General features: G+C 35.4%; 1 protein-coding gene across 1 annotated transcript; it reads left to right on the top strand.

Annotated features, from left to right (window-relative positions):
• LOC127849867 (uncharacterized) lies at window positions 1-27,900 on the top strand. Its single transcript, XM_052382621.1, has 6 exons — window positions 1-33; window positions 17,209-17,266; window positions 18,663-18,776; window positions 24,485-24,681; window positions 25,725-25,829; window positions 26,514-27,900. The coding sequence occupies exons 1-6, from the start codon at window positions 1-3 to the stop codon at window positions 26,913-26,915; spliced, it is 909 nt and encodes a 302-aa protein (XP_052238581.1). The 3' UTR covers window positions 26,916-27,900.

Below are 27,900 nucleotides of genomic sequence, written 5' to 3'. Positions count from 1 at the left end.
ATGGCAGCTTACGACGAGTATATAGACGAGGCTGTAGGTCCGTTAGAAGGGTCCTTCGACAAACCTTCAGCAAACATAACCTTCCAGTCTTGAGAATACACTTGGAGACTTTTATAATGCAACACTTAATTTTCTCACTTGAATATCCCAGTTATGAGTTAAAATTTTGATTAAAAATTGCGCATGTGATCATTTGACTATATTTTGTGAGAGATAACGATAAAATCATTCATCCGTTTAAATCGGGCGCTTTTGCACATCTAACGGACCCACAGCCTCGTCTATATCCTCGTCGTAGAACGGTGTGTAAGAATTATGAGGTTTGTAAAAAAGGCGTCTTTGTTACGTGTTATGCTTTCAGATGTTGATTTTGTAAATTTTAAGACAGTCTGAAGAAAATAGTAAATTCAATTTGATTTTTTGCAGCTGATATTTTGTTTTTATACTATTATATGTGACAAATAAGTATTAAGAATACACATTATACTCATGTCAATCATAAAATAAATGTGTTTGTAAGTTTTGAGACATGTGTGTTGAGGGGTGGGGGGGGGGGTGGGGGTGGGGTGGGGTGGGGTGGGGGGGGGGGGGGGTGGGGGTTGGGTGGGGGGGGTGGGGCATGATTCCATCCAATTAAAATATGTTAAGATTTTAGAAGCCAGTTGGCACACTATTATTATAATAGTATTATCAGCATGTTGAAGTCTTTCCGGTCTATGGTTTAGATGATAACCGAACATTTTAAATAGAAATGAATCATGCGTTTCAATCGTGTTATTATTGTAAAATGTCGAAGTTGAAATCAGGTGAAAATTAACATTAAGTTGTATATCTAATGATACGATTTTAATATCGTCGACATATGCTGTTTTCAAACTTAACGATGATATTTATATGTATATTTACTTTTGCATATTAATGAAATATCATAAATTTGACCGATTCATCTGTGTAGCATATGTTGTTTTTGACGCCAGAAAGCACAGTGTTTTAAATAAAGAACCTTTCACATTTTTAAAATACATAATTGTAATACTCACTCTGCACATTGAACAGATATAATTCGAATTTTACTTTTCAATATCAACTTATAACACAATTTGAAACATGCTAAGCAGAAACTCTATTGTAGTATGACTAGACTAACTCGTTTCCGACGTCAATAGATAAGTCCACTTTTATGATAGATATGGTTAAACGAATCGGGGAAAAGGGCTTAGTAATTTGCAATTTGTATATGATATTGGCTTCAGCAATTTATGAATTGATGACGAATATAGTTAGTTTATAATTGTATATACACAGATATATAATAATCGTACCCAGGACAAGATTTACTACATAAATGCGTTTCCTATTATAACAGAAGATGTTTAGGTCGTAGAAGAAACGGTGTACTGTCTTAATATGTAAATATTTATTTATTATTTCATTCGTAACTTCAATCTCTCCAATACTCATGTAGTTTTGATTCGACATTAAAATAGTATTTCCCTTGAACGGAAACACCTGCGAGGACTTAAACACGTTTTATGAGCGTCTGCCAATGTGAACAACTGCAAATCATCCAACGTCGCTGTTATTGCATTGAATGTCGTAATAAAGAATGCAAATAGACAATATGTATGATTTACAATAAGGAAAATGTTGTGTTTTCGTTTTTTATTAAAATTTTCGGCGTGAGCCGCGTTTAGTCGCGACATAATCACACTACTTTTAGAACGCGGGTTTGCTTAATAAATCACAATTTAATATTATACGTGTAATGAACCTCTTTCATGAATGATGGAATGCAAGTCTACAACGCTGTTATAAATCGTGTTTCAAACAGAGGAAATGTACCGCCTGAAAGTTGATCCTTTGGTATTTAGACGTGATAATGATAAATCCACATTCTCAAATATCATTTTAGTGATAACATGTCTATTGAAACGTCTGTTTATATGTTGATACGTGGCTTATTTTTTTAGTTTTTATATTCTCGCACCAAATTGTTGCATTTATTTATCATACGGAAAAACATTCGAATGGATGTATTGTCTTTAAGTGAACAAATGAGTTTGCGATGCCTGCAACGACTTGTTCAGTAAAATTGTTGTTTATTTTTACTATAAACATATACAGAATATGCACAAACGTTAACCCCTAACGTTTAAGTTCACGAGTTCATCCCCTGACACGTCGTCCTCGTGTGAACAGCATCTGTGCCACTTTGAAACCCCATAATGCAAAATAAGGTTATTGGCCGAACACAAACACTTACATTCTCCCTGACCATATAGGGGATACAGTTTGACAAAATATTTTAAGATCTGAAATTAAGGTGTGTTTGCTTGCAGACCACAGGTTAGATAACATTAAATAATCATAAAGTATTTTTAATCTGTATGTTTTCATATCTCGCAATAATAAGTTCATGTCGGGTGGACACGCTTTATTTGTTAAGATATAAAACTACAAAAGGTCAGGCATAAACATCATAAATCCATTGCAATTGGTTCGAAAGAAGGAATGTTTATACAGAGTTTCAATTTTGTAGATTTTTTCAGAAGCCTAGATTCGCTTTTGTCTGTATAAATCTCAAGTATATATCTTGTGTAGGCTTTATTTAAATATAATTTTACAAAGCTTTTAAATGTTGAATGTTCTTACAAAAATCGCCCAGTTTCAAATATTAAGATATAATATAAATGATAAACAGTATTACACATAAATATTAATTTGACAAACAAACACAGAGATATTACATGATATAATATTTGTGACCAAAGCTTGAAAATTGACTGATTTTAATAAAAGCTATGAATGTAAAATATTTGGTTATTATTAAACAAAATATATATGCCACCCCGGGTAGCAGATCTGTATTTAGTGGTCGTTTATTGTAAGACGTAAATGCAACTAAAGCAATTCATTACATCAAAGCTACGCATGTTTGTATGCTGTGATAAATACATGCTATCACTTGAAGATGATTTAATTATGTTTATGATGCAATATTTTCAAAACCTTAGCATTATTGTGTGCAGTCAAACTACACAGTGCTGAACATAATGATGTTTGTAAGTAGACAATATATTAAGATTATTTAGATATGTCGACCATACATAGGCTGACAAGTATGTGTTTGGGACTTCCATGACTCAGGATGTTAAGTCTTAAATTCAATATTAAAATGTGATTTTAATAGCCATCAAAGATTGCCTGGATTCAATTCAAGACGTAATCTGAATAACACATCGAGCTTGATATTGAAATCGCACTCAAACAATGTTTGTAGCCGTGTTGTATTTGGACAAACAAGAAATTTCAATTAAACACGTTTTTAGCATAGGTGTAACGCACCTATGCGTACGGTATAAGCTACATTTCGAAAACCCACATCGATCGGTTGACCATTATGAAGCCTTACTTGATCAAAAATCAGACGAAATATCTATTTAATTTAGTATATGGTAATTCTTACAATTTATTCTTTGGAAACGTTTTTCTAACGTTTTCTTCCAAGAATATTGCTGACACCGTTTTTAGTGAATTTTTCTAAGACCGTTTTACGTGAAAAAACCTTCTAAGAAACTAAAACAAATTTCGTTCGTAAAACAATTCTGTTCTTGTTGATAGTGACGTCACACCTAATTTCTATTTCCTTTGTTTACTGTTCTGTGAGAGGTCAAATGTTTACATAACTGAATTCATAAGGCCCTGGTTTAAGGATATGTAACATTTCATCGGTTAATTATAAATAGAAATTAAAACATATTCTCAGCAGGAAGTGGGGCATAAAGCACTTTTATTCTTTGAAAATGTGTAAAAAATGGCGGAGTACGATGAATGTTTTCTGATGTATGACATGGATTCTGACCTGCCTTTCTATGGATTTGATGAAGTAGAGTTTGAAAGTAATAGAGATGTGTTAATTGAAGTCAAAATGATTTACTTTGAGCCAGAAATTAACGTTACGAGTAGAGCTAACGGTTTAAATGTGGCACCGGATTTTATGGATTCGCGCGAATTCTGGACGAGTGTTGTGTCTGTAAAATATTAAATGGAAAGCTGTAAATGTATCAAGTCGGAAAAGAAAACGGATGGTTACATAATGGTATGCGTGAAATAATGTAATTCTACGTATTTATTTTCATAGTTATGTCATTTTGTAACCATTCACATTCGTCACTATTTGGAATTCCAACAAGGGGGGGCGACTCGTGATGTCAGCAATCGTTAAGGTTACAATATACTAAATAATCGAGTCTGTACTCTCTAAACAAATCATCATATTTTCCTCGAAGGCATGTTATACACTTTAGACTGTTGTTCTGGTTTTATCGTTTGGAGATATTGATAGGGTAAGCATAGGTGTTCACTACTATATCCCTGAAATAGGATAAAGTTGGAGATTAAAGTAAAAAATGGCACTGCAAAAGGTTACAATCCACTAGAAAACCGCCGAAAAAAAGGCGCAAAAACAGTCGATTTTGATTTGAGTCGAATTCTTTTTTGGTTTGAACATGACATGTCTTTTTTATTGCTTAAATCGATTCAGCTAAGAATGCCCGTCAAGAAAAGGTATGGTTATGGGGGTCTCTATGTGCAAAATGTTGTATTTCGCTCAAAGTTGTCGCTTTTACATCGAAACATATATGATAACTATTTAGTATATTTTGACCTAAACATTTACTTCAGCAGCAACTTTCCTGTATCTTGCAACTATGCTTTCAGCGCCATCGGCGCTATCGTTACTATAACACAGTACGAATAATGTTGGCAAATACAGGATCTCTACAGTTACTGGACTTATTTCTGTAAGAACTAAACGCTAACTATTTTGGGTATTTAACATTTAATGTGTTAAGTCAATCATACATTTCAATATGTACGTCAACACTTGGTTATATATGGAATGGAATAACTTTTTTCAATCGAATACTAATGGAGCAATTTAGAAAAAATGTCGCGATTAAGACAATAGAAAAATGAAAGAAAAACAACACATCATGACAATATTGCCATTGTGGTATGCATTTTATTCTTTTGTTCTCATAAAACGACATTGTCGGTATAATGCATATTTTGAAACTTTTGTTTTCAGTGTAAATATCATCATGTTTAGATGGTGTATATTTGAACTGAAAGTGAAATCGGCCGCGCTTTGTCCCTTTTGGCCCTTTGTTAACCCTATTACGGTTGATGGACAATAAGTTTAACTTAAGCAAGAATATAGTCCTTGAACTGAAATGAACCCAATGTCATTGAACGGCATTTGTTCTCTTTTACAGTGTAAGTCATTATAATTATTGTTTAAAAGAACCTTTTTACGTAGAGTTTCAGACAATAAGTATAAATTGAATGTGTGTATATTTTACGTTTATGTAGATTTTTGGAAATTATTTGCAAAGTTTAGATACGCAAATCTTAATCGCTTTAGCAACTCTTCTTCTTCCCATCAATTGCTGGTCTCCTCTGGATCATCGACGTAATTTGACTATTCAATGAATCTTGGGTCTTGGTAGAACCAGTTCTTGGTGTCTTTGGGGAGATCGAAAGAACGCTCCCAAATCGAAATAGATTGAAACAAGTGTAATTGTTTTGCCAAAGCAAGGTACAATTATTGAAACGTAGTGACATGTCGCAAATATGCAGTGGCCAGCTTTGATATTGACTGGAAACTATTGCGGCCGCCACTCAATGAAAATTCTTTAAATCTGTTCACCAACAGAATATTAGTACTTGGTGTTGCGTTAGAAAAGTCTCCAAGTGTATTCTAAAGACGGGAAGGTTATGTGTGCTGTAGGTTTGTCGAAGGACCCATCTAACGCACCTACAGCCTCGTCTATATCCTCGTCGTAAGCTGCCATTGTTAATTAACTGGGACATGTTTATGATATTAACCTTATTGTTCTTCGTACATATCTGAAATATTTCATAAAAAATAATGTCTTTATGTGAATTGCTGTATGTGCATAGCAGTTTGATCGTACAAATTATTATTCTCTCCTAAAACTGCGTGCATAGAATTTCTTTTCGACAAACCTACAACACACATGACCTTCCCGTCTAGAGAATATATAACAAAGGACAGTTTCGCTTCTTAATTGTGTATAAAAGTACAAAAAAAGAGAAACATAAATAGAATAGTTATTCTGACAATCTGTCATCTTCGTAAGTATCCTCTACAGCGTTTCTGCCATTATCGGCATCATTTAAAATACATATCTGCTTACTACGGCATCATTTTTTTTCGACGGGGTCAGTTTGGACGCCTGTGACATGTTTATGAAACAACTCAAGGGGCGGATATTGGCTTACGTAACCCCAAGGGATAAATGCGTAAGTATATAACACGAAAGCCAGTCGTTTACTTCAAACTTTTTCAATTATGTTTCGGAAACTGTCACTTTTAACTCGTTCACATTTCTTTAAAAAACTTGAACAACGAGTCCAAAATTACCTGGTGGCGTCCTCAGTCAATAGGCAATATGTTCGTAGCAATGATTTTGGTCTTACTTGCGTGATATAATTATACCGACCGAATTTATAACCTACCTGTTTCTCGCAGTCAAGTCCAACTGTCTATCTTCGACGGAACCCTCTGTCATCGACGTGACGCGCAATACGGTGTGACTTTGACCACTCGTCCATCCATGCTCATACGATGAATGATGTATTTTATACTTTATATAAGCAATTCTCGTAGTGTCACAAAATATAACGACAACGACAGAACTCTCCAGATATCTTATCGTTTCGCGTTGCAAGACTTTATAATTTTCAGCTTTTTAAATCGTCAACAGATGCATATTATGTATATTTTAGAGCATGTTCAATGTTCAGTATAACTTTTTCCTTACAAACGTCATAACTACAACGAAAATTTGCGAATCTGAAACATTTTTTTTAATTTTGTCAATTTACCAAAACGTGTAAAGGTCCCCGTTAAGCTGGGTTCCCACTGCTGATCAGATCAACTCGATCAAGCCCGACCAAGCGGTCGGATACTGGTCTGGTTCGGTCGGCATGAGTGGTCGGGGGCGGTCGAGTAGGTCGGCATTGGTCGGGCTTCCTACCCGATATTTTTTGACATGTCAAAAAATATCGAGTAACGGTCGAGTAGGAAATGGATCGAGAAGCGCTCGAGAAGTGGTCGTGTATTAGTCGAGTAGAAGATCGAGGTGATCGTGAAGCAATCGTGTGGCGATCGGACTGACATCTTTTACACGATCTGTACCCGATCCGATCGACCTCTACCCGATTTATTTTAGATCGCAATAAGATCCACTCGACCTCTATTCGATTTGATGTACAGATTTACTAGACTGCTACCAGAAGGCTACTCGACCGTACACGATCACTTCCCGATTGCTATTCGACCATACACGAGCTCTGTACCAGATCCGCTCGACGTCTACCCGAATTATTTTAGATTGCTTTGTACGACTGTAGTACGACCATCACGATCTGGTCGTGTAAAGATCTTGTGGCGATCGAGCTGAGGTCCACTTGGTCGAGCTGAGATCGTATAGCGCTCGGGTATAGGTCGTGATGATTGAGCGGAAATCGGAAAGATGGTTGAGTGGACGTCGTGAATGAGTCGTGTGGGGGTCGTGTGTTATCAACAAGAGGTCGAGAAGAAGTCGTGTATACCTTTTTTTAGTCGAGCTTGGTCGGGTTTGGTCGGGAAATGTTGGTGATCGGGATGATCGAGTTGATCGGATCGGCAGTGGGAACCCACCTTAAAGCCACCCACAGGTAACAGTTTAATTTTCATCGGTTGAATTTCTGAGCTTACTTGGACTTGGCTAGTGCAATTACACACGGCCAATCCTAAAAGCATAGCGATGATAAAGGTATCTGTGTATTTTACGAACTTTACATGTGTACGTGCTTCAACTACGTACTATTGAATAATTTTTGATGGAGGTAACACAATAATATGAAAGATGTTGAAAATTTGCGTCGGTGTTCATTTGATTTTCGGCATAAAATAAAATAATTCTCTTAGTAAGCTGTCAAATTTATAAATGTATAAATACGCTTATTTTGCATGCTTACGATAATTAATTATTCTTCATAAAAGAGCCAGTATCTGTTACATATTTCCCGACCTATAAATCGGTCAAGGTAACGAGAATAAGACATGAAATTGCGATCTTAATATAGCGCTCACGCATTGTTTTATTGAAATCTCGCATCATGATTCCCACGTCGCATCGGAATATCGATCATCGTTTTTTTTCACGTGATAACCTTTTATATTAACAGGTCGACAGCGCCAAATAACTGTGCGATATTCTTTAATCACGATGCGGAGTTGCAAGAACGCGATGGAAGATCGCAAAATTCATATCGTGGTCTCGCATCGTGCTATCTTATTTTCGATTTAAGCAAATAACATGAGTTAGAAGACGAGATCATGTGACACATGTTTACGATATTGTTGTCATGATATCGAATCTCGATATCGCGTTATCGCTTCGTGAATTTGCTCATTTGTATCGTTCTCTCGAAACAACGAGTGACAATAACGGAACGCCGTAGATTATGTAGATTATGGCACATCAAGTTTAATATTACGATTTTAGTGCGGTTGTTTTATATGTATGATACTCATTGTCAAACGTCCTTCTGCAGCATCGGTATCAGGATACCTTAAAATTGAAGCAAGAGAAGAATGCTTGATTGTTTAGAACATAAGTAAACTCGTATATTCCTTTTGGTATTGAATCGGTTCTAACATTACATCATAACTGACCATGTTAACGTTAACAAGAAATCATCGCGTAATGCGAGTGAACGAACTGTGATACATTTAAATAAATATTGCAGAACATATCACACTAAATTTTGTATCACATTACAGAGATAAATAATGGCTATACTTAAGTTGCATTTTTATTCAGATAAGTCGGGTCTGCTTGTAACTTTAATTTCCAATTTAATACAAGGACTCGTGGCTGTGCAAAATAACATGACCCGATGACCAAAATTTTAGAGCCCGTTTTTGCTTATTATTCGACTTAAAAATTAAAGAATTGAGTTGATGTTTACATCATTACATAGAATTATACTGGCTACAATTAATTTTTACGTAAATAGTAAATACGCTAAGTCTGAAAAAAATCTTTTTTATCTACAGTTTTGAATGCTCAGTAATTGTTTTAGTGGTATTTCATTTTTTAATAAAAAAACATTCTAAAAACAATTAAGAATATGCATTGGCATTTTTAGTTATAATGTAGATCTTTAAAAAGTCATGCTCTAAGTTTTTTGAATGCAAAATGCATCTTTCATATTGGAAAGAAATTAAAAAAAATTAAATCAAAATACGAAGGGAGACTAAGTTTGCGTTTTAAAGAATTATTTTATATATGTGCTCGACAGAAAGTAATAATTTATAGTTTTTCCTTTTTTCTGTATATTTGCACATTGAAATACATCGTTTTTTTTACTAAGGTTGTCACGGTGTAGCGTGAGAATTGCAAGACCGTGAATTTCTTAAGATAAACCGGAAGTCTTGCATTTCTCAAGTTACCCCCGTGAGAATTACAAACCCGCTGACCGTGAAAACATTAAGACCGATGTCCGATACAAGTAGCACTTATTTAATTTGAATTTTTAGTAGTTTTGTTTATATTAAAAGTACAAAATGACTTTACATCAAGAATGCAAAAAACTACTGTTCGGATTGTTGTTATTTCCGGACATTAATGGTGAAAATTATTATTACTGGTAAAAATGAAAATGTATTATATTTTTCATGGCTTGCATTGGTTACATTGGTGATTGTTGTGTTTTATATTTGGCTTAAAATGCTAATACTTATTGCACGTGAGAAGTGCAAGAACAATCATTTGTCTAAAAAAATTAAATTGGTGGTAGTTTTGTCTTAGAAATTTGCCATAACCATCTTATACTTATTGCCAGCAATACCAAGTAATTGGCTGAAAAAATGATGTTGGCATTGGTAGTGTGTCTTATCTTTGGCTTGACCAGCTGATAGGAACTGCCAGTGAGAAATGCAAGACCAATTATTTGTCTGACATATTGATGTTGGTGGTTCTGTCTTATATTTGGCTTGACAAGCTGATACAAATTGACCCCGAGAAGTTCAAGACCAAGTAATTGTCTGAAATAAAGTTATGTTGGTTGTGGTTGTGACTTATATTTGGCTAGACCTGCTGATACTTATTGCGGATCAGAAGTGCAAGACAAAGTTATTGCATGAATTTAGGATGATGGTGGTTTTGTTTTTAATTGTGCTTGACCAACTGATACTTACTATCATTAGAAATGTGCCAGACCAAGTAATTGCCTGATAATGATGTTGGTGGTAGCCGTGTCTTATATTTGGCTTGAACAGCAGATATGTATTACCCATGAGAAGTGCAAGACCAAGTAATTAATAAAATCATGATGTTGATTGAGGTTGTGTCTTATGTGAGGCTTGACCAGCTGATACGTATTGCCCATGAGAAGCGCAAGACTAGGTAATTGTCTAAAATTAGTTGTGGTTGTTTCTTATATTTGGCTTGACCAGCTGATAGGTATGGCCCATGAGAGGTTCAAGACCAAGTATTTGTTTGAAATAATTATGTTGGTGGTGTTGGTGTCTTATTTTTGGTTTGACCAGCTGATATGTATTGCCCGTGAGAAGTGCAAGATCAAGTATTTGTTAGAAATAATGATGTTGGTGGTGGTTGTGTCTTATATTATTGGCTTGAACAGCTGTTAGGTTTTGCCCATGAGAAGTGCAAGACCAAGTAATTGTCTAAAATCGTGAAATTTGTTGTGGTTGTGTCTTATATTTGGCTTGACCAGCTTATATGTATAGCCTGTGAGAAGTTCAAGACCAAGTATTTGTTTGAAATAATGATGTTGGTGGTGATGGTGTCTTATCTTAGGTTTGACCGGCTGATATGTATGGTCGTGTGAAGTGCAAGACCAAGTATTTGTTTGAAATAAAGATGTTGGTGGTGATTGTGTCTTATTTTTGGCTTTACCAGCTGATATGTATTGCCCGTGAGAAGTGCAAGACCAAGAATTTATTTACCACAAATAATGGGATTGGTGCAGCTTGCTTAGTAATTACATGACTTCTTGACACACGGCTTGTAATTTTGAAGACATGCATCTAGTTTATTAAATTATTTTAATGCTGCATACAGCATTTCGCATAATAATGCTTGATCAATGATACTTAGCCTTTGAAAGTTTACTTTTCATCTACAAAGACATACAATTAAAATTAATTGAAGCACGTGTACAGCAGAAAATTATACTCACATTGTGTGCAATGTTACGTTAAAACGATTTAACCATATCAGTTACACTTTTTTTTACAGCCTTATTGAAACGAAGCTGCCACATGATTTGGTAAATAAATAAAGGAAATTGTGTTTTGGTTTTAATATGATACAATGATCAAAGGCAATTATACAATTTAAAACCACATCAATCATTACAATTCGGGCCGGGTAGGTGACTTGCATATTATTGAAAGTATGATAGCATCTTAAAAGAAAATTTTGCGCCACCTCTTGTTATAGCTCTAGTCTGTCAAAGCCAGAACGAAAAGGTTAATAGCCTGTATAGTCATAAATAGTTTGTAATTCTTTATATTTGAATCCGGATTCGCGTAGGCAAACAAAAAGCATTAACGTATGTGATGACAACGCGAATTTTCAGAGTGTGAAACGTTTGCAAAACAGAAATAACATGTTACAGCCAGTCAATGACGAGTGCATTATTTTCTACCTCCGAGTTTTGTATACACTTTTATTACTTCGAAATCCTGTTCTCTTTCTCTCTCTCTCTCTCTCTCTCTCTCTCTCTCTCTCTCTCTCTCTCTCTCTCTCTCTCTCTCTCTCTCTCTCTCTCTCTCTCTCTCTCTCTCTCTCTCTCTCTCTCTCTCTCTCTCTCTCTCTTTCTCTCTCTCTCTTAAAAATTAATTCACCAAGATAACAAATCATTATATTTCAATCTAAACACTTACAGATACTTAATACCTTAAGAATTAACCATATTTCCACATAAAAGCGTTCACAGAATGTGTGATATATAAACGTTTTAAGTATACTTGTGGTAACACTTTAATATAAACATATTCATAAAAAAGTGGGTCCGGTTGTAAGCACATTGATTTTAAACAGTGACCGTTTAAACCTCTGAGGCCGTTTACCTCGGGACCGTTTTCATTTTTACCAGTAATAATTTTCACCATTAATGTCCGGAAATAACAACAATCCGAACAGTAGTTTTTTGCATTCTTGATGTAAAGTCATTTTGTACCTTTAAATTAAACAAAACTACTAACAATTCAAATTAAATAAGTGCTACTTGTATCGGACATCGGTCTTAATGTAATTCTCACGGGGGTAACGTGAGAAATGCAAGACTTCCAGTTTTTCTTAGGAAATTCACGGTCTTGCAATTCTCACGCTACGGTACTCCGTGGGACGGTATATCGTAATAGTCTCCCCTCGGTACGGTTCACGATACGCCTGCGAGTCCGAACGGTACGGTACGGCATTTTCTACGACGCATTTCAAGGGAAGTAACTGTAACATATTCATAATTTCGTGTTCATATTTAATCAAAGTTTTAGATTTGTAAATAATAATAACTAAATGTCAATTCGTGTACTTGCATGACATTATATGGTATTTTGTATATTGTATGACACATATGTAGAGGTCTTAAAATAAAATTGAAAAATGGTTTTAAATGGTTTGTATGTTGTTTCCATCTGACGATACGTATCGCGATACGTTTCGTATCGGACACACTGTTCCGCGATACGTATCGTATCGTAAGGTGAGCGTATCGTGACACCCTTATTTTGTACAAAAGAAAAATGTGACAATATATTTCTGTAAGTGAAGAGTTGATATATTCTTAATTATATGATGCAATCTCTGTCTGACTGTCTGTCTGTCTTTCTGTCCGTCCGTCCGTCGGTCGGCCTGGCTGGCCTGCCTGTCTGTCTGTCCGTCCGGTCTGTCTGGTCTGTCTGTCTGTCTATCTGTCTCTCTCTCTGTCTGTTTGCTCTCTGTTTACGCTCTGTCTGTCTGTCTGTCTGTCTGTCTGTCTGTCCGGTCTGTTTTTCTGTATGTCTATCTATCTGTCTGTCTGTCTGTCCGTCTGGTCTGTCTGGTCTGTCTGTCTGTCTGTCTGTCTGTCTGTCTGTCTGTCTGTATGTATGTATGTCTGTCTGTATGTCTGTCTGTCTGTCCTACCGTCCGGTCTGTCTGTCTTGTCTATCTGGTCTGTCTGTCTGTCCGTCCGGTCTGTCTGTCCGGTCTGTTTGTCTGTCTGGTCTGCCTGTCTGTCCATCTGTCTCTGTGTCTGTCTGTCTGTCTGTCTTTCTGTCCGTCCGTCCGTCGGTCGGCCTGGCTGGGTTGCCTGTCTGTCTGTCTGTCCGGTCTGTCTGTCTGTCTGTCTGGTCTGTCTGTTTGTCTGTCTATCTGTCTGTGTGTCTGTCTGTTTGCTGTCTGTCTGTCCGGTCTGTTTTTCTGTTTGTCTATCTGTCTGTCTGTCTGTCCTACCGTCCGGTCTGTCTGTCTGGTCTATCTGGTCTGTCTGTCTGTCTGTCTGTCTGTCTGTTTATCTGTCTGTCCGTCCGGTCTGTCTGTACGGTCTGTCTGTCCGGTCTGTTTGTCTGTCTGGTCTGTCTGTCCATCTGTCCATCTGTCTCTTTCTCGGTCTATCTGTCAATGTTTCTATCTGTCACTGTGTCTATCTGTCACTGTGTCGGTCTGTTTGTCTCCGTCTGTTTATCCAAAAATTCATTTAAGTCCGAAGGCGTACTCTTACATGTTCCACCACACAACATGCAACCATTCAGGCATTGTTTCTGGACACTATGAAGTTGCGCATTTGCGATTTTAATCATCCAAATTTAAAGATTACAAAAGGAATGATTCTCTCACTGCATGATCATTAAAATAATATATTAGCAAATTGTCTTAAATCTTAAACTTGCAAGTTTAATGTTTTGAAAGGACCAATGAATAACATTTTAAAAAATTATGCCAAAATATTGGTGTACTGTATAGGGATACTAAGTTTGCGCTTTAAAGAATTATTCTATATATGTGGACGATAGAATGTAATAATTTATAGTTTTCCTTTTTTGCCTATATTTTCTGTATATTCGCACATTGAACTGCCTCGTTTTTTACAAAAGAAAAATGTGACAATATATTCCTGTAAGTGAAGAGTTTAAGTACCACGCGAGGCACAAGGTTATACAAACTTTTTTTTATCTGAAACGACAGGACTGAGAGGTATTTGAGACGTATCATTGAAGCATGGTTATCTACTTAATTATGCTAAAATAATGATAGTTTGTTTTTTCGATAAAATCAATGGCAGACTGAAAACACATAATATTTATTTTGTTCGTATTCATTAAACATTTCTGCCAAACACATTCAACGCTTCATGAATTGCAATGATGAACTCTTAATATTTGTCATTTAATTTTGTAAATGAGTCTTAAAATCTACATCATGGATGACAAACTGTAGGCAGAGCACATTGTTGCTGAACCAGTTCTGCCATTCAGTTTGTTGTGATATGATTATTTTCTATCACGGTATATCTTTTTATTTTTGCATAATCTTCAACTGGTGACGTTAACTAACAAAATCAGTATTTCAGCAAATTTCTTTGATGGGAAATATCGAAAATGCAAATATTTAATTTAATTTTTGTAAGGCGAACCGTAATAGATCCTATCACGGTTGTATTTGCAATGTATAATTCCATGCGACCTCGCTGTGCAACAGCTTTTTAAATTTAATTAATGCTTTGAAAAATGTTTTCTATAGGTCTGTATTGCGAGAGACATGTAACACATATCGGATGCGTTGCGGAACACAATTAGTTGTTACTTAAAATATATATCATCATATCACATTTTTTACACAAATATCGCCCGTGTTTGTATATTGAAATTGATTTGCTGTTAACCCTTGGAAAAACTACCGATGGGGCGTTATTGTAAATTTCTATGTACTGGGACTTCAAAGGGATTATTAGCTATCTTATGATAGACAAAGACAATCGTTTTACATTTACATGACATGCATTTGCTTTGCAGGTCAGGGATTTAGACGAGCGATGCATGGGCGACTAAAGTGGCTGATTTGTGCAGCTTTAGGTAATGTATTATCTCGAATGGTATACTATGTACATATTACAGCATCCAAACTAAATACTTCATTATCATTTCAATATTTATTTAACAAAAATAAATTCTTTCAACACAATCAAAACTATAATTACAACAGTTTCTGTTCATTCTATGCATACATGAAATGTAACAGGGTAAATAAAACAAAGGATGAAACACATAATTGATAACATTCTGCGGTTGAAAGGATACTCGGAATAATTAGTTGTGCAATTTGTGGTTTGCCTCTTGTTAAGTTCAGCCATTTGTATTTATATTACTTTTCCTGTATTCAAACCTGTCTGAGATAGGAAAGTCATGAACCCAAAGTATTTAATGTTTGGTAATTTGTTGAGCGGTGAAGCTTTCTGTTTGAAATGCATCGGGTATTTTGTTTTAATCTACTTACTTCGACTGCAACAGAAACAACACAATCTAGAATAACAACAAATACTTCTACAACTACTACTTCTACTGTTACTTTTGCTTCTGCTGCTGCATATGCTGATATTACTACCATAACATCCGTCATAATGATACTACCTATAAAACTATTTTTCTTATTTTTCTCACTTTCCTGCACAACCATCAATATTGACCTGGACATGTTGCCTATTGCAGCCGCCACAGTAGTGTTCAGTTTAATGACTGACTTCGACCAGGTTGCCCTATGGTTTCATCACACGGTTAAGGAGACCGAGATCAAGAGTACAAGCACACAAACAGCGGGAAACGTACATCAACCAGTGACACCGAGCTGGTAGACTATTTCCAGTTCAACCCTTAAGGGCATCGATTGGGATGTTGGTAAGATAATGTTCCCTTTTTGTTGAAAGCAAATATTTCTTCATATGTTCAACAAGTGTTAGAATCCTTAACCCATCTTCCCTTTTTCTTTTTTTCTCTTATGTTTAAATAATCACACAGTTTCTTCAAACATATGTGCGAACATAAGTGACGAATAAAATATAATTATAAATTTAAAATTCATTGTATATCCGATAAGTAAAACTTGAATAGTTACAGATGAACCATCATTATTTACAAAATGCACATTCAAGACGACGAACACATGTATTAATACCAAGCATCAAAGAGGTGCAATTTTTGTCCTGATAAGTAGTTGTAAGCCATTCTATAATACAATGTTTATTGTGTGCATTGAAAAAAAAAGATATTATGTACTTTAAATAATTTGTACAAAAGCCAATAATGTTTCATGTAACTTGACATTATACGTTTTTAGGTAGGTATTTGTTTGAGTTTAATATCTACTATTCTATGACAAATAAACAAAATATAGCTTTGTTAATTTCACTTAATTGACGTGTCTGTTTATTTGTAATATCATAATGTGAATAAATACAAACTTAATGTATGGCAGATAATAATACTAGTCATTATTATTTTAAGTTCCAGTCCTTTTGTTTAAATGGGCTCACATTTGTTTAATAACAGTTGCTTATATTTATTTATATTGTAATCGCTTATTATATGCAACAGCAATTGATAAGCATTTAACCATTGTTGCAAGTTTGCTTATCCTCAAGTACAAAAAAACACACATTTCCGATCGTTATTGAACTATCCCGCTGCTTACTTATATCAATTTAACTTGGTAAAATATAATAAGCTCAATCAACTACACCGCAAAAATCATATATTCGAACACAGAATAACCAATTAATTATAATATATTATATGATCAGCCTGATATTTTACTGCAACCGAACTTGTTGTTCATTGTGTTTGCACATCGATTCAAAAATATATTGCAACACTCTTCTTCAATACTCTCATACTAAATTCAGTTGAAAATCGCTTTTCGCGTTGGTGCCGCTAAGTCAGGTGTGAATGCTTTCATCCGAATATTGAAATGAAGACTACGTTAAGTATGAATGCCGTTTAATCGTCATTGAACATTGAACAAACAGTTCAACAACAATATACAATAATTACATATTCTGTATAAGTCTGAAAGGTTATATATAGTTTGATTAATATTTAATAGAAACATACCTTTTAACTTCGGACAGTCGGGCAGGAAGAAGGGCGACAACCGCCATGACACCATGCTAACCTTGGATCAAGAACGTACATAATGAAAAGGCAACTTATACAGTATTTATATCCGAAATTAGGATGTCTGTATACGAATCCGTTCATAGGTGATTGAAATTATTGCACACATAAGGACGTTCGTTGCAAATAATTACAGTAATCAATATAAAACATATATGATCTCGCCTTCAATACATGTATTATAAAACGAGCCACCACAATTCAAAACCATCATAATTAAAATATAGTTGTAGATTTGCAAAAATGGCTGACACGGTGCAGAGATGGAATAATATTGTGTGTTTTTTACCTAAAATGCCAAAATCCAAAGTCATATATGATGTATCGTTTAGTCGGTTAAATAAACCCTTTAATTAGGAAAAAAATAGCCCAATACTTTATCTGCAACACAGCCAATATGTTGACTAAAGTTACCCGAGTCTGCCAGCATGTTTGACACCTGATTTATAGTCAAATGGATTGCTGATATTACGCTATTTGACTGCCTGTCTTCTGTACTTCTTACTTGTGATCTAAGACTGCCTGTCTTATGAAAAAGTAACTTTTGATGTCAGACCAACAGCTTTTTCTGGACGAGTCTGCAGGATGGAAGCTAACAGACTGTAAATCGTCTGGACTAAAGACTCAAGAATTCCTTTTGTAAGTTGACTGGAATGATTACATCACGCGCTGTCATACTGTCAGTCAGGCTGCTGACTTCACGCTCTCATACCCACAGGTTGCTGGACTTAACGCTTTTAAAATGTCAGTCCTCTAGAATAATGACTCAATTGTAAGACTGCATGTCTTTTAGACTGCAAAACCAAACTGTACGACTGTCAGTGCTTTGTAATGCTGACTTCACAGTGTCAGACTGTAAGTCTGCTGGACTGCTTATACGTTGTCAGTCGGTCCGTCTTCTAGATCATATCGCCATGTAGGCAAATTGTCGGTCTTCTGGGCCGCTGAGTTCACGTTGTCAGACTGTCCGTCTGCTGGACTGATGACTTCAGGCTGCATGGCTACCAATGTTGTGGACTGAAAACTTTACGCAGTCAGACTTTCGGTTTTCTAGACTGACGGCATATTTATGTCAAACCGTTAGTCTCCTGGAATGATTACGCTGTTACACTAGGCTTCGTCTGAACTATTAGTCTGCTGAAAAAAAACTGTCACGTCAAACTGCCAGTCTACTGGACTGGTGACGTCACGTTGTCAGACTGTCTGTTTAAATGATGACTTCACACTGTTACACTTACCATCGTTTGGATTGATGACTTCATGCTGTTGCACTTATAGTCCGATGGAATGCTGTAGTCACGCCGTTAGACTGATAGTCTGGTGGACTTGTGACTTCACGCTACCACATGCCAATCATGAGAGCTGATAACTTCACAATGACAACAACTTTTGTCTTGTTCGTTTGCAGGTGTACAGAGACTTGACCCCATTGTTTACAGTGAACCTTGCAGTGGAACTATTAACGATTCACGTCGCACCACCTTATTTAAGGACTATGACAAGGTGCAACACTACTTAGATGGTATGTACATGGACTTAAACTTTTAACTGAAAGATAATGTTCCATTTGTCGTTGTTAGCTTGCAAATTAACAACGATGTAGAGTGTTGATGTATTGTTGACTTAGATTCATATCACTAGAGCAATATAATTACGCATCAGAGAGACATCTTCTTGAAAGGAAAAATACATTATTTCACATAAAGAACTGAATGACTGTATTTATTATTAAAGGGGCCTTTTCACAGATTTTGGCATGTTTTGAAGTATGTCAGTAAATGCTTTATATTGATAAATGTTAACATTAAATTTTAAAAGCTTCAGTAAAAAATCAAAAATATAATTTAAAAAAGGAAAAAAGTAGCCCTCAGCAGGGCTCGAACCAGTGACCCCCGGAATCCTGGAGTAAAAACGCAGTAGCCAACTGAGCTATCCTGCCAAGCATACATAGCAGACGTATTGTATACCTTATATAAGCAATCTTCGTAGTTTCACAAATTTAAACGACAACAACAGAACTCTCCAAATTATTCAATCGTTTCGCGTTGCAACGCTTTATAATTTTTAGGTTTTTAAATCGTCAAAAGATGCATATAATGGCTATATAAGACCATGGCAAATGTTCAGTAATCCTGAATTTTAATTTTGCCAATTTACCAAACCGTGAAGAGATCGCTTATTATTAATGCAATTTTTTAATATTACCAGACCACACTTGCGTGGGACGGTTATATTGGTATTTTTATGCAATTTCTGTTCTGCATGTCAATGAAATTAGACAATTGTCAGGTACTGACATTTGTGTATGCACTTAACACAATTGCTATTAAAACCTGGAAAATGTATGCCAAACTTAAAATTACAAAATCACTTGAGTATTGTTCCCTTTTTATATATTTTACAATTGTTGTATTTTAATATTATGCCATATTTGCGTGTTAAGCTGATAAGGTGTTGTTAACAAATACAATAAACGTTTGTTGGTTTTGTTAATTTCACCGAGGCCTCCTTGTGAAGATTATGCAACAACACCGTTATTTTTTTTGTCCAAGCAAAGTAGACTCTTGTAGGCGGAGAAATAGTGCACAACAACCACTTCACAATATTTGACATGTTTGCGTAACACAATTTAAACGACATTTAACTGTTATTTGATCCAATTATTGCTATATAAATACACACTTATCTGACACAAATGGTCTGATGGTTCGATGAAATGTTAAATGCAAGTTATATAAACCACAGTTTGCAAATAATTAAAGATTAGTTCAGCTTTAAAAACATGATTATAAATCACAAATCTTCAATCATTTTGGATTAGTAATACTACAAATGTCATGTTGCATTCGTGCATTTAAACTGAAGCAAAACAGGAAAATATTGCAAATACGATTTTTATTCGCCAAACATGTATAAGTGTCTCAAAATAGCTGGCTGTTTTTTAATTATAATTTTCGATGGACGTCATGTTAAGATAAGATCGTCAAAAATTGTGTCATATGATTAAATATAAATTTAGTGTAGCAAATAAACAAGTTAAGAGTATGGAACACATTCCACGATGAAAACTTTAATTAAACTGATGGTTATGATTTATGTTAATCGAATGTATCGTTATCTACAACAAAAGGACACTGGTGCTCATTGAACGCTAACCTGGGGAAAGGTAGCTTAGTGTTGTAATACTCGACACCCCAAGGTTTAACGCTAATAGAACGACTTTAAACGTTTCTTACCATGTCAGTCTGTATTAAACATTTCACAACAACAAAATGGCCAGGATAATTTTGACATAAAAGGCTTTATTTAATACAGCTTAGTAGTGGATACTTTGAGGGTTTTAAAAACCAAATGATACACCTTATGACCTTGTCGTTCGATTTGTCTGGTGAAGTCTTTATTCAAGATGTTTCATTTATGGTATGGCCAGTTTTCAACCCAGGGATAAAAGTTAACAAAACGTTGTACATTACCATTGTTTGACGCCACATATTCAACATAAATATGCCCATATTTAAAAATGTGACATCTGAGGCGCGGTCAGCTTTGACCCAATGATAATGATTTGAACATACGTTATATACCAAAGCATTGAATGGGCTTTTCCGGTTCAGTCAGGAAGCTTTTTAAAAAGATATTGCCTACATACATTTTTTAATAACTTGTTTCCCATATGGCGAGGCCTTTTATGACCCCATGGTCATACTTTGAGAATACGTCGTAGAGAACCTCTAGGTGATGCCCCATTTCTAATAGGAAAGCCATGGGCTTCGCAATTTCAAATAAAAAGATTTTTTTTTAGATATTCCCAACATCGGTAATCGTAAAAATTGTGACCCCTAGGGCGGGGTAAGTTTTAATCCAAGGCGTATGATTTGAACAATTGTAGAAGGAGACCTCTTCATAATGCCAAAACCAAATACGAATAGCTTACCGTTTCAGAAAAGAAGATTTTAAAACGTTTTTCCTACAGAACAAAACCTTGGGACCCTCTTGGCGAGGCAACTTTTGAGCCAAAGGACATACTTTAAACGAAATTTATATAAGACCTTTAGAAGATGCTAGAAAACAATTTAGAAGTCTTTTGCATGTATGTTTCAGATAAGAAGATTTCTTACGCTCTATGCAAAAGTATGTAAAAATGGTCACCCTTAGGGCGGGGTCAGTTAAAACATCAGCTACATAATTTGAACAATCCTTTTAGATGATTCTACATACTTAAAACGAACGCTTTTGGCTTTGCGGTTTAAGACAAGAATATTTTTAAATGTGTCCCGATAATAAATCTATAAAAAAATCGGGATCCCCGGGGAGTGGCAAGTTCTGATCACAAAGGTCTTCTTTAAACCAAATTTTGTACAGAACCTCCAGATGATGCAACCTTTTTATTTGTTGGCTATGTAAAAGTGGTGACCCCTTCCCCAGATTCGACAGTTTAAAACAATGTGCAGAGAACCTTTAGATGATGCACACATCAAATATGACAAGCTGTGAACACCGGGACGTTTTTTTTTTACAATACACACACTTTGTAGAGACCTTAAAGATAACTAAGCGGACGAACATTGACCCCAGAAGCATAAGTTGAACGGAAAATTGTAGAAAACCTCCTTGTTTAAAACTGTGTACCAAATATGAACACAATTTTAGAAAAGAAGATTTTTAAAAGTTTTTCTTATAGGCGTCAACTTAAAACTTGTTTTTTCCCGGGCGGATCCAGTTTAAACCTGAAGGGCATAATTTTAAGTTGAACTAAATTGATAGAGGATCTCTAGATAATGCCACATACCAAATGTGAAAGCCTTTGTGATTTTAAACAAAAATACTTTTAAAGTTATTCCCTATATTAGTCTATGTAAAACCTGTGACGTCCGGGGCGGGGCTAGTTTGGACCCAAGGGACATAATTTGAAAAAAAACTATGTAAAGGGCAACAATATGATGCTACGAACAAAACATTAAATTTCTGGGCCTTTAAGTTTCAGAGGGCAAGATTTTTGAAGTTTTCATTTAAGAATATCCAACTAAAAATATATAAGGTGATGAAGGGCATTTGTAATACGCAGGATTAAGTTTGTGGCTCCATCAATCATTTGATCGAGCTGATAAAGGACTTTTTAAATAGTAAGATTTCAAAAACAGACCGAGGTAAAATTATAAATATTTTTCGAAATCAAGCGAAGCGGTTTTCTTCCGTTTGTTGTGGGTGTTTTCTTTTCAGGCGGCTGATACAAAATTATTCTACCGTGAAAGTCATTCTACCGTGATTGTTTACAATCAGCGCATTATTTCGCAAAATGTTGTTTTTTTTATGTTCAATTTTATGCGCAGGTCATGTGAATATTGATTTTGTGTAATGTCTCTAATGATCTCGTAATGTGGAACGATTCAACACTTTGAGATTGTTAAACAATTTGCATAAATGTGTAAAATGTATTTGGATTATGACGGATACGCTTTTAGTGTATGTGTTCTTGTAGCGATCACAACGTTTAGAATCTTATGGTTATTGGCTTACGGTTTGTTAATATGCTTGATGGCAATGCCACTTTTCTTTTTGTTAAATAAAATATATAGTACAGGCACTAGACTGCAATATAGTATTTAACTCGTTGACTATGCAAATTGTCAGTGCGTTTTGGGACAAAAAAAATAATCCAAAATGGTAGTACATTCCCAAATCAACTATTTGCTAATTACACAAGTAGGGATAGTTACTTATATACAATTATATAAAAACTAAAGATCGTACAAACTTTGAATGTTTTTCCCAATTTTTGAAACATTTTGTCATATTGATGATAATTGGGTTGCAATTGTGAGTCTTGTAATCGCGATTAACCGAATCGATTTAACCCATTTATGCCCAGTGGACTCTCCCATCCTTCTAAAATGGATCAATTTATTTCCAAAATTAGGGATGTCTAGTATATTTATTTCTATATTTAGAATATTTTTTACAGAAATTCATTTAAGCTAACAGCGCAGACCCTGATGAGACGCCGCATCATGCGGCGTCTCATCTGGGTCTACGCTGTTTGCTAAGGCCTTTTTTCTAGACGCTAGACATAAATGGGTTAAATATACTCATATACCATTATACTAAGTTATCATTATAATCAGCAGCATCATCTCTTACGTCACGAACATCATTAGTCTTCAAATATCATTAAAATATTCACCATCATTTTCATGATTGACGATATACACACAATAATCATCGTCAGTCACCTTATGAAAATCACCTTCAGTAAACAGAAATTGAAAGTTGTTCATCCTATAGAGGTACCTGCTATACTGTTTCATACAATTTGGGCAAATGGTATATACCAAATAACAATATCCCTCTTAAAACATTTCGAAATGAGCATCATCGAAATATGCATGTAAATTTTGTTAGGATAAAGTTTAATCAACTTCGATCGATAAAAGTTCTCGCGTGGGAACCAAAATAATCAATAACATATGTCATGCTATTAGTCTATCTAAGACCTGTAGCTTCTTAAAAAGTCATCGGGGATCTCGTGCTAAAAATACTTCTAAAAGGGCAATGTTTTTATGAAAAATCTTTGGAGTACTACTTCCTGACATGATCATATCCACTGTAAAATGAAACCCCAATACAAAATTTCAACATTAGTTCGTTTGTTCAGGAGGTCTGGAGCAGAAACAAAAAACAACAACAACAAATCATAAGCAAATGTCATAATATTAATCAAATGACAATACATCCATGAACAAATTATTCGAGCAGAATATTGAAACAAGCGCATATTCATCCTACAGGGATGCTGCCGAGAACGATACATTTTATTCGGATAATTATTAGCGTCTGAGATCATACGCGTAAACGCAATATTATTCAATGGGCAATATCTCCATGGAAAGTGATTGAAAATGAACGACCAGACAATATGCACATGTTCATTCTCTAAGGATATCGTTAAAACTGTTTTATCAAAGTGGTATCATTAGTTCTTTGGATCTCGCGCGGAAATGATTGTTTGAGTCGCGTTCTGAGAAAACTGGGCATAATGCATGTGCGTAAAGAGTCATCCCAGATTAGCCTGTGCAGTCCGCACAGGGTTATCAGGGACGACACTTTCCGCTTTTATAACATTTTTCGTTTAAATGAAGTCTCTTCTTAGCAAAAATCCAATGTAGGCGGAAAGTGTCGTCCCTGATTAGCCTATGCGCATTGTCAGTACTGCCATGTGTGATTTATTTGCAGACTTTTTCGGAAGCATTGCAGATATTAACGCGCTCCCCAAGGACGCAGATCCGGTGTTCATAACCGGTGCTTCGTCCAATCACGTTCGAGAGTCCATTGTTATGTTTAACAACTTCAACTCTGTGGTGCGGAAGATAAAACCAAATGTGCGGATGATTTTCTATGACTTGGGTCTGCAGGCCGGCGAACTAGACCAAGTAAGACTACCCCACATGTTCGTATGCCACAATTGCACAAAAACATTGGAGACGCTGACACAATAAACCCGCCATCGTTAAAAATATCATTTTAGTCCCGCCCACCATTGAGATTATTATGCTTCTCTACAAACATAGCTCCAATCTCCACGCAGAGTAGTCGTTCCTTGCTCTCACATACAACTCTGCGAAAGGCTCAGCACGCCATTTTGTCTATAAAATAGCTAAAACCGAACAAACGCATTCAATGTATATTTGATTGGATATTTAAGATCGCATGCATTAAATTAAGAAATATGACTTTTAAATGTACGATTAACCGTGCAAATACTTGCGAGTTTTAATGCAACTCTTTGGAACTATTTTATTGCCCATTTACGCAGATGGAATCATTCCACGCACTTTATATATGTAAATAATTGAACATAATGTTCATTGAGTGACGTTAGGAATTGCTTCGACGTGTGTATGTTTGTTGGTTTCTTAACAACAAAAAACCATATCAATTTTATAATAATTAATTAAGACTGATATAAGATATCATGGTATGAGATGGTTTTCTTTAATGCAGTGAATGCAATGTAACCGTCGTGTAAGAGATTGTTTAGTATACTGTAACCTCAATGATGAACGCTTGGTATGATCATGACATGAATGAGACGCTTTCATAACAATAGTCCGTTCTGAGCCCAACACAGAGGTGAATGTAATGTAACCGTCGTGCAAGAGATTGACATAGCTCGTCGAGGAAAAATGGCGGACAAACAGAACGCAGTCGGCTCGCAGATTTATCGATCACTGATTGGTGGATCGATATTTGAATAAAAGTTAAATTGACAGGTGTCGTGATGTTAATGGTGCAGACTTTTTTGCTTATATGTGTCTTATATCAAATAACGTCATGTTTTCATATTAGTTTCTTGCATTTTCCTATAGTAGTTATATTTAATGAAAATGTAATCGAAATCTGTTTTAGACGAAGTGTTTATTTAGATTGTAATATAAGGTACAATTTTCCCCCTTTTTTTTCAATATTATTTCAGATAAAAGCGATATGTCAGTGCGAATACAGACTGTTTCCGTTTGAAAAGTTCCCGGCCTATGTAAAGGAGCTGAAAGGGTATGCGTGGAAACCGTTGTCGATAATGGTAAGAATGCACATGTTTATATTAGGTCAATTTGTTCAAAGCACACGTTTAATAATGTTTCTTTTACAAGTACAATGTACAAAAAAGTTTAAATTAACATTATGCTAATAATAATTTTGCTAATAATACTATTGCTAATTTCAACGTACCGATAATGATCGATCATTAAGATTTTCAAAAGTCTTTGGTCCAAGCTAAAAGAGTAATAGTTTAGCTCCATTTGTTATCGTTTGATTTATGCATGTTATTTCAAATCTCTCTGAACGTTGAAGCATACAGTCGCCGCTTTTGGCATGTTTGCAAATATTTATTAAATCAGCCGTATCGTATATTAAATGCATGTAACGACCATTATACCATCTACTAATATTTCATCATAGATTATCCGCCAGTTTATTTGTATAACGGTAGTTAATTCAATTTAATTATTTCTTATTCGTAAATTAATTCATGAATTAAATTACGTTTGGTATTGTTTCCATTTACTTAAGAAATGTATGCATACTTTTTCTTGAAAAGCTGATATCATATACGTTTAGCTTGAATAAGGAATAAGAGACTCGGAACAAGGAACCAACATATTCTCCCTTCATTTCAGATGGTTTTGAAAGAGTATCCGTTCGCCGTGTGGATGGATTCATCCATCCGCTTTAAAACAAGTAATATATCTGGTCTGCTCGACATGGCTCGCCGTTTGGACGTTATCTGCACACCCGGAGGCGGATCCGTAGCTCTTCGGACACTTCCGGTGACGTTCGGATTTTCCGAGAGAAAGCATGCACCTTCCGGAACCTTTCCGAAATACAGGCGGGATTTTTTATTGCGCGGACAACGCCGTTTGTTGTCCAGAATATACTCAAGCCCTGGATTGCCTGCGCCCTTGTGATTGACTGCATTGTACCACACGAAGGGTGGCAGAAGTATTATCGTTGTGGCCTTCACGGTAACGTGTATGGGGATTGTCACAGATATGAACAGTCCGTATTGGCTATCTTGCTATATCGCGCATACGGCTATGACATATATAAACGAATGGAAAGATACGAAGGTGACTATGTATATTTACCTTGGCCGGCTTGGCCTTAGATACATTTGGATTAAAAGTATGTAGCTTTGTTTTATTCACAGATATGCAGACGGATCGTTTTAAAAGAGTGTCTAACAAAAAACACACTATACTGTAGAATTTCTTGGGAAATGCACAAAACCCTTGTCATCTAGATTTGTGCAGTGTAGTATTGTAATACATCAGGCTTGTGTCTGGTTACTATGCAAATAGTCCTTCTATCCCGACTATAATATACATGTTAAAATGTCTAATTTATAAATTCAGATACACAATAAATTGAGATTGTTACACTCGACAATTTCACGAAATTTGACAATCGGAACAGGCAAAAACAACAAAAACCCTGAATAACAAAGAACATCTTCAAGCATGTAATAGATATACTAGTAATACTGTGATACCAACTGTGTTGGAAAACAATATGGACTGTCAATATTACTCGATTACCGGAAGCAACTCAGGAAGGTACATACTGTTGAAACAGTCTTAAATGGATTTTTGTCCACAGATTGATGAAAGGAAAAGTTTTAACTTGTTGAACTTTTTACAAGGACGCAGTATAAAAGTGAGCAAACACAATCGAATAACAAATATACATTCTGAAATACATCGTCTTTTAGGAATCATCGGTTTGTTTCGCTAAATTGTGTAACATCACGTGGACTCGTCATACAAAGGGAATCCCGCCTGGGCATGAACATCAGTTAACGCGTATTATGCAGTATACGTATGTAATTGGATATCAAAACACAAAGAGAATAATTTCTTTTACAACGATAATTATGCTAATTTTTTTTTGTTTGTTTTATAAATAATATGTATTGACATAAAATGTGTTCCTAGATGTAATGTTATTGTGTAACATGAAAACAAAAGAGATGATACAATTATGTTAATAACAAATGTTGATGTGTTCAACGATGACCAAACACAAGGTTTCAAACACATTAATTAGTAAACGATTAATATAAATTATCTATGTAATAAGACAAGACAAGACTA

This window comes from Dreissena polymorpha, chromosome 11 (genome assembly GCF_020536995.1).
Source record: "Dreissena polymorpha isolate Duluth1 chromosome 11, UMN_Dpol_1.0, whole genome shotgun sequence".
Taxonomy (NCBI): domain Eukaryota; kingdom Metazoa; phylum Mollusca; class Bivalvia; order Myida; family Dreissenidae; genus Dreissena; species Dreissena polymorpha.
Note: the sequence above shows the minus strand (reverse complement) of the source record. Positions and strands in the feature narration are given on the sequence as shown.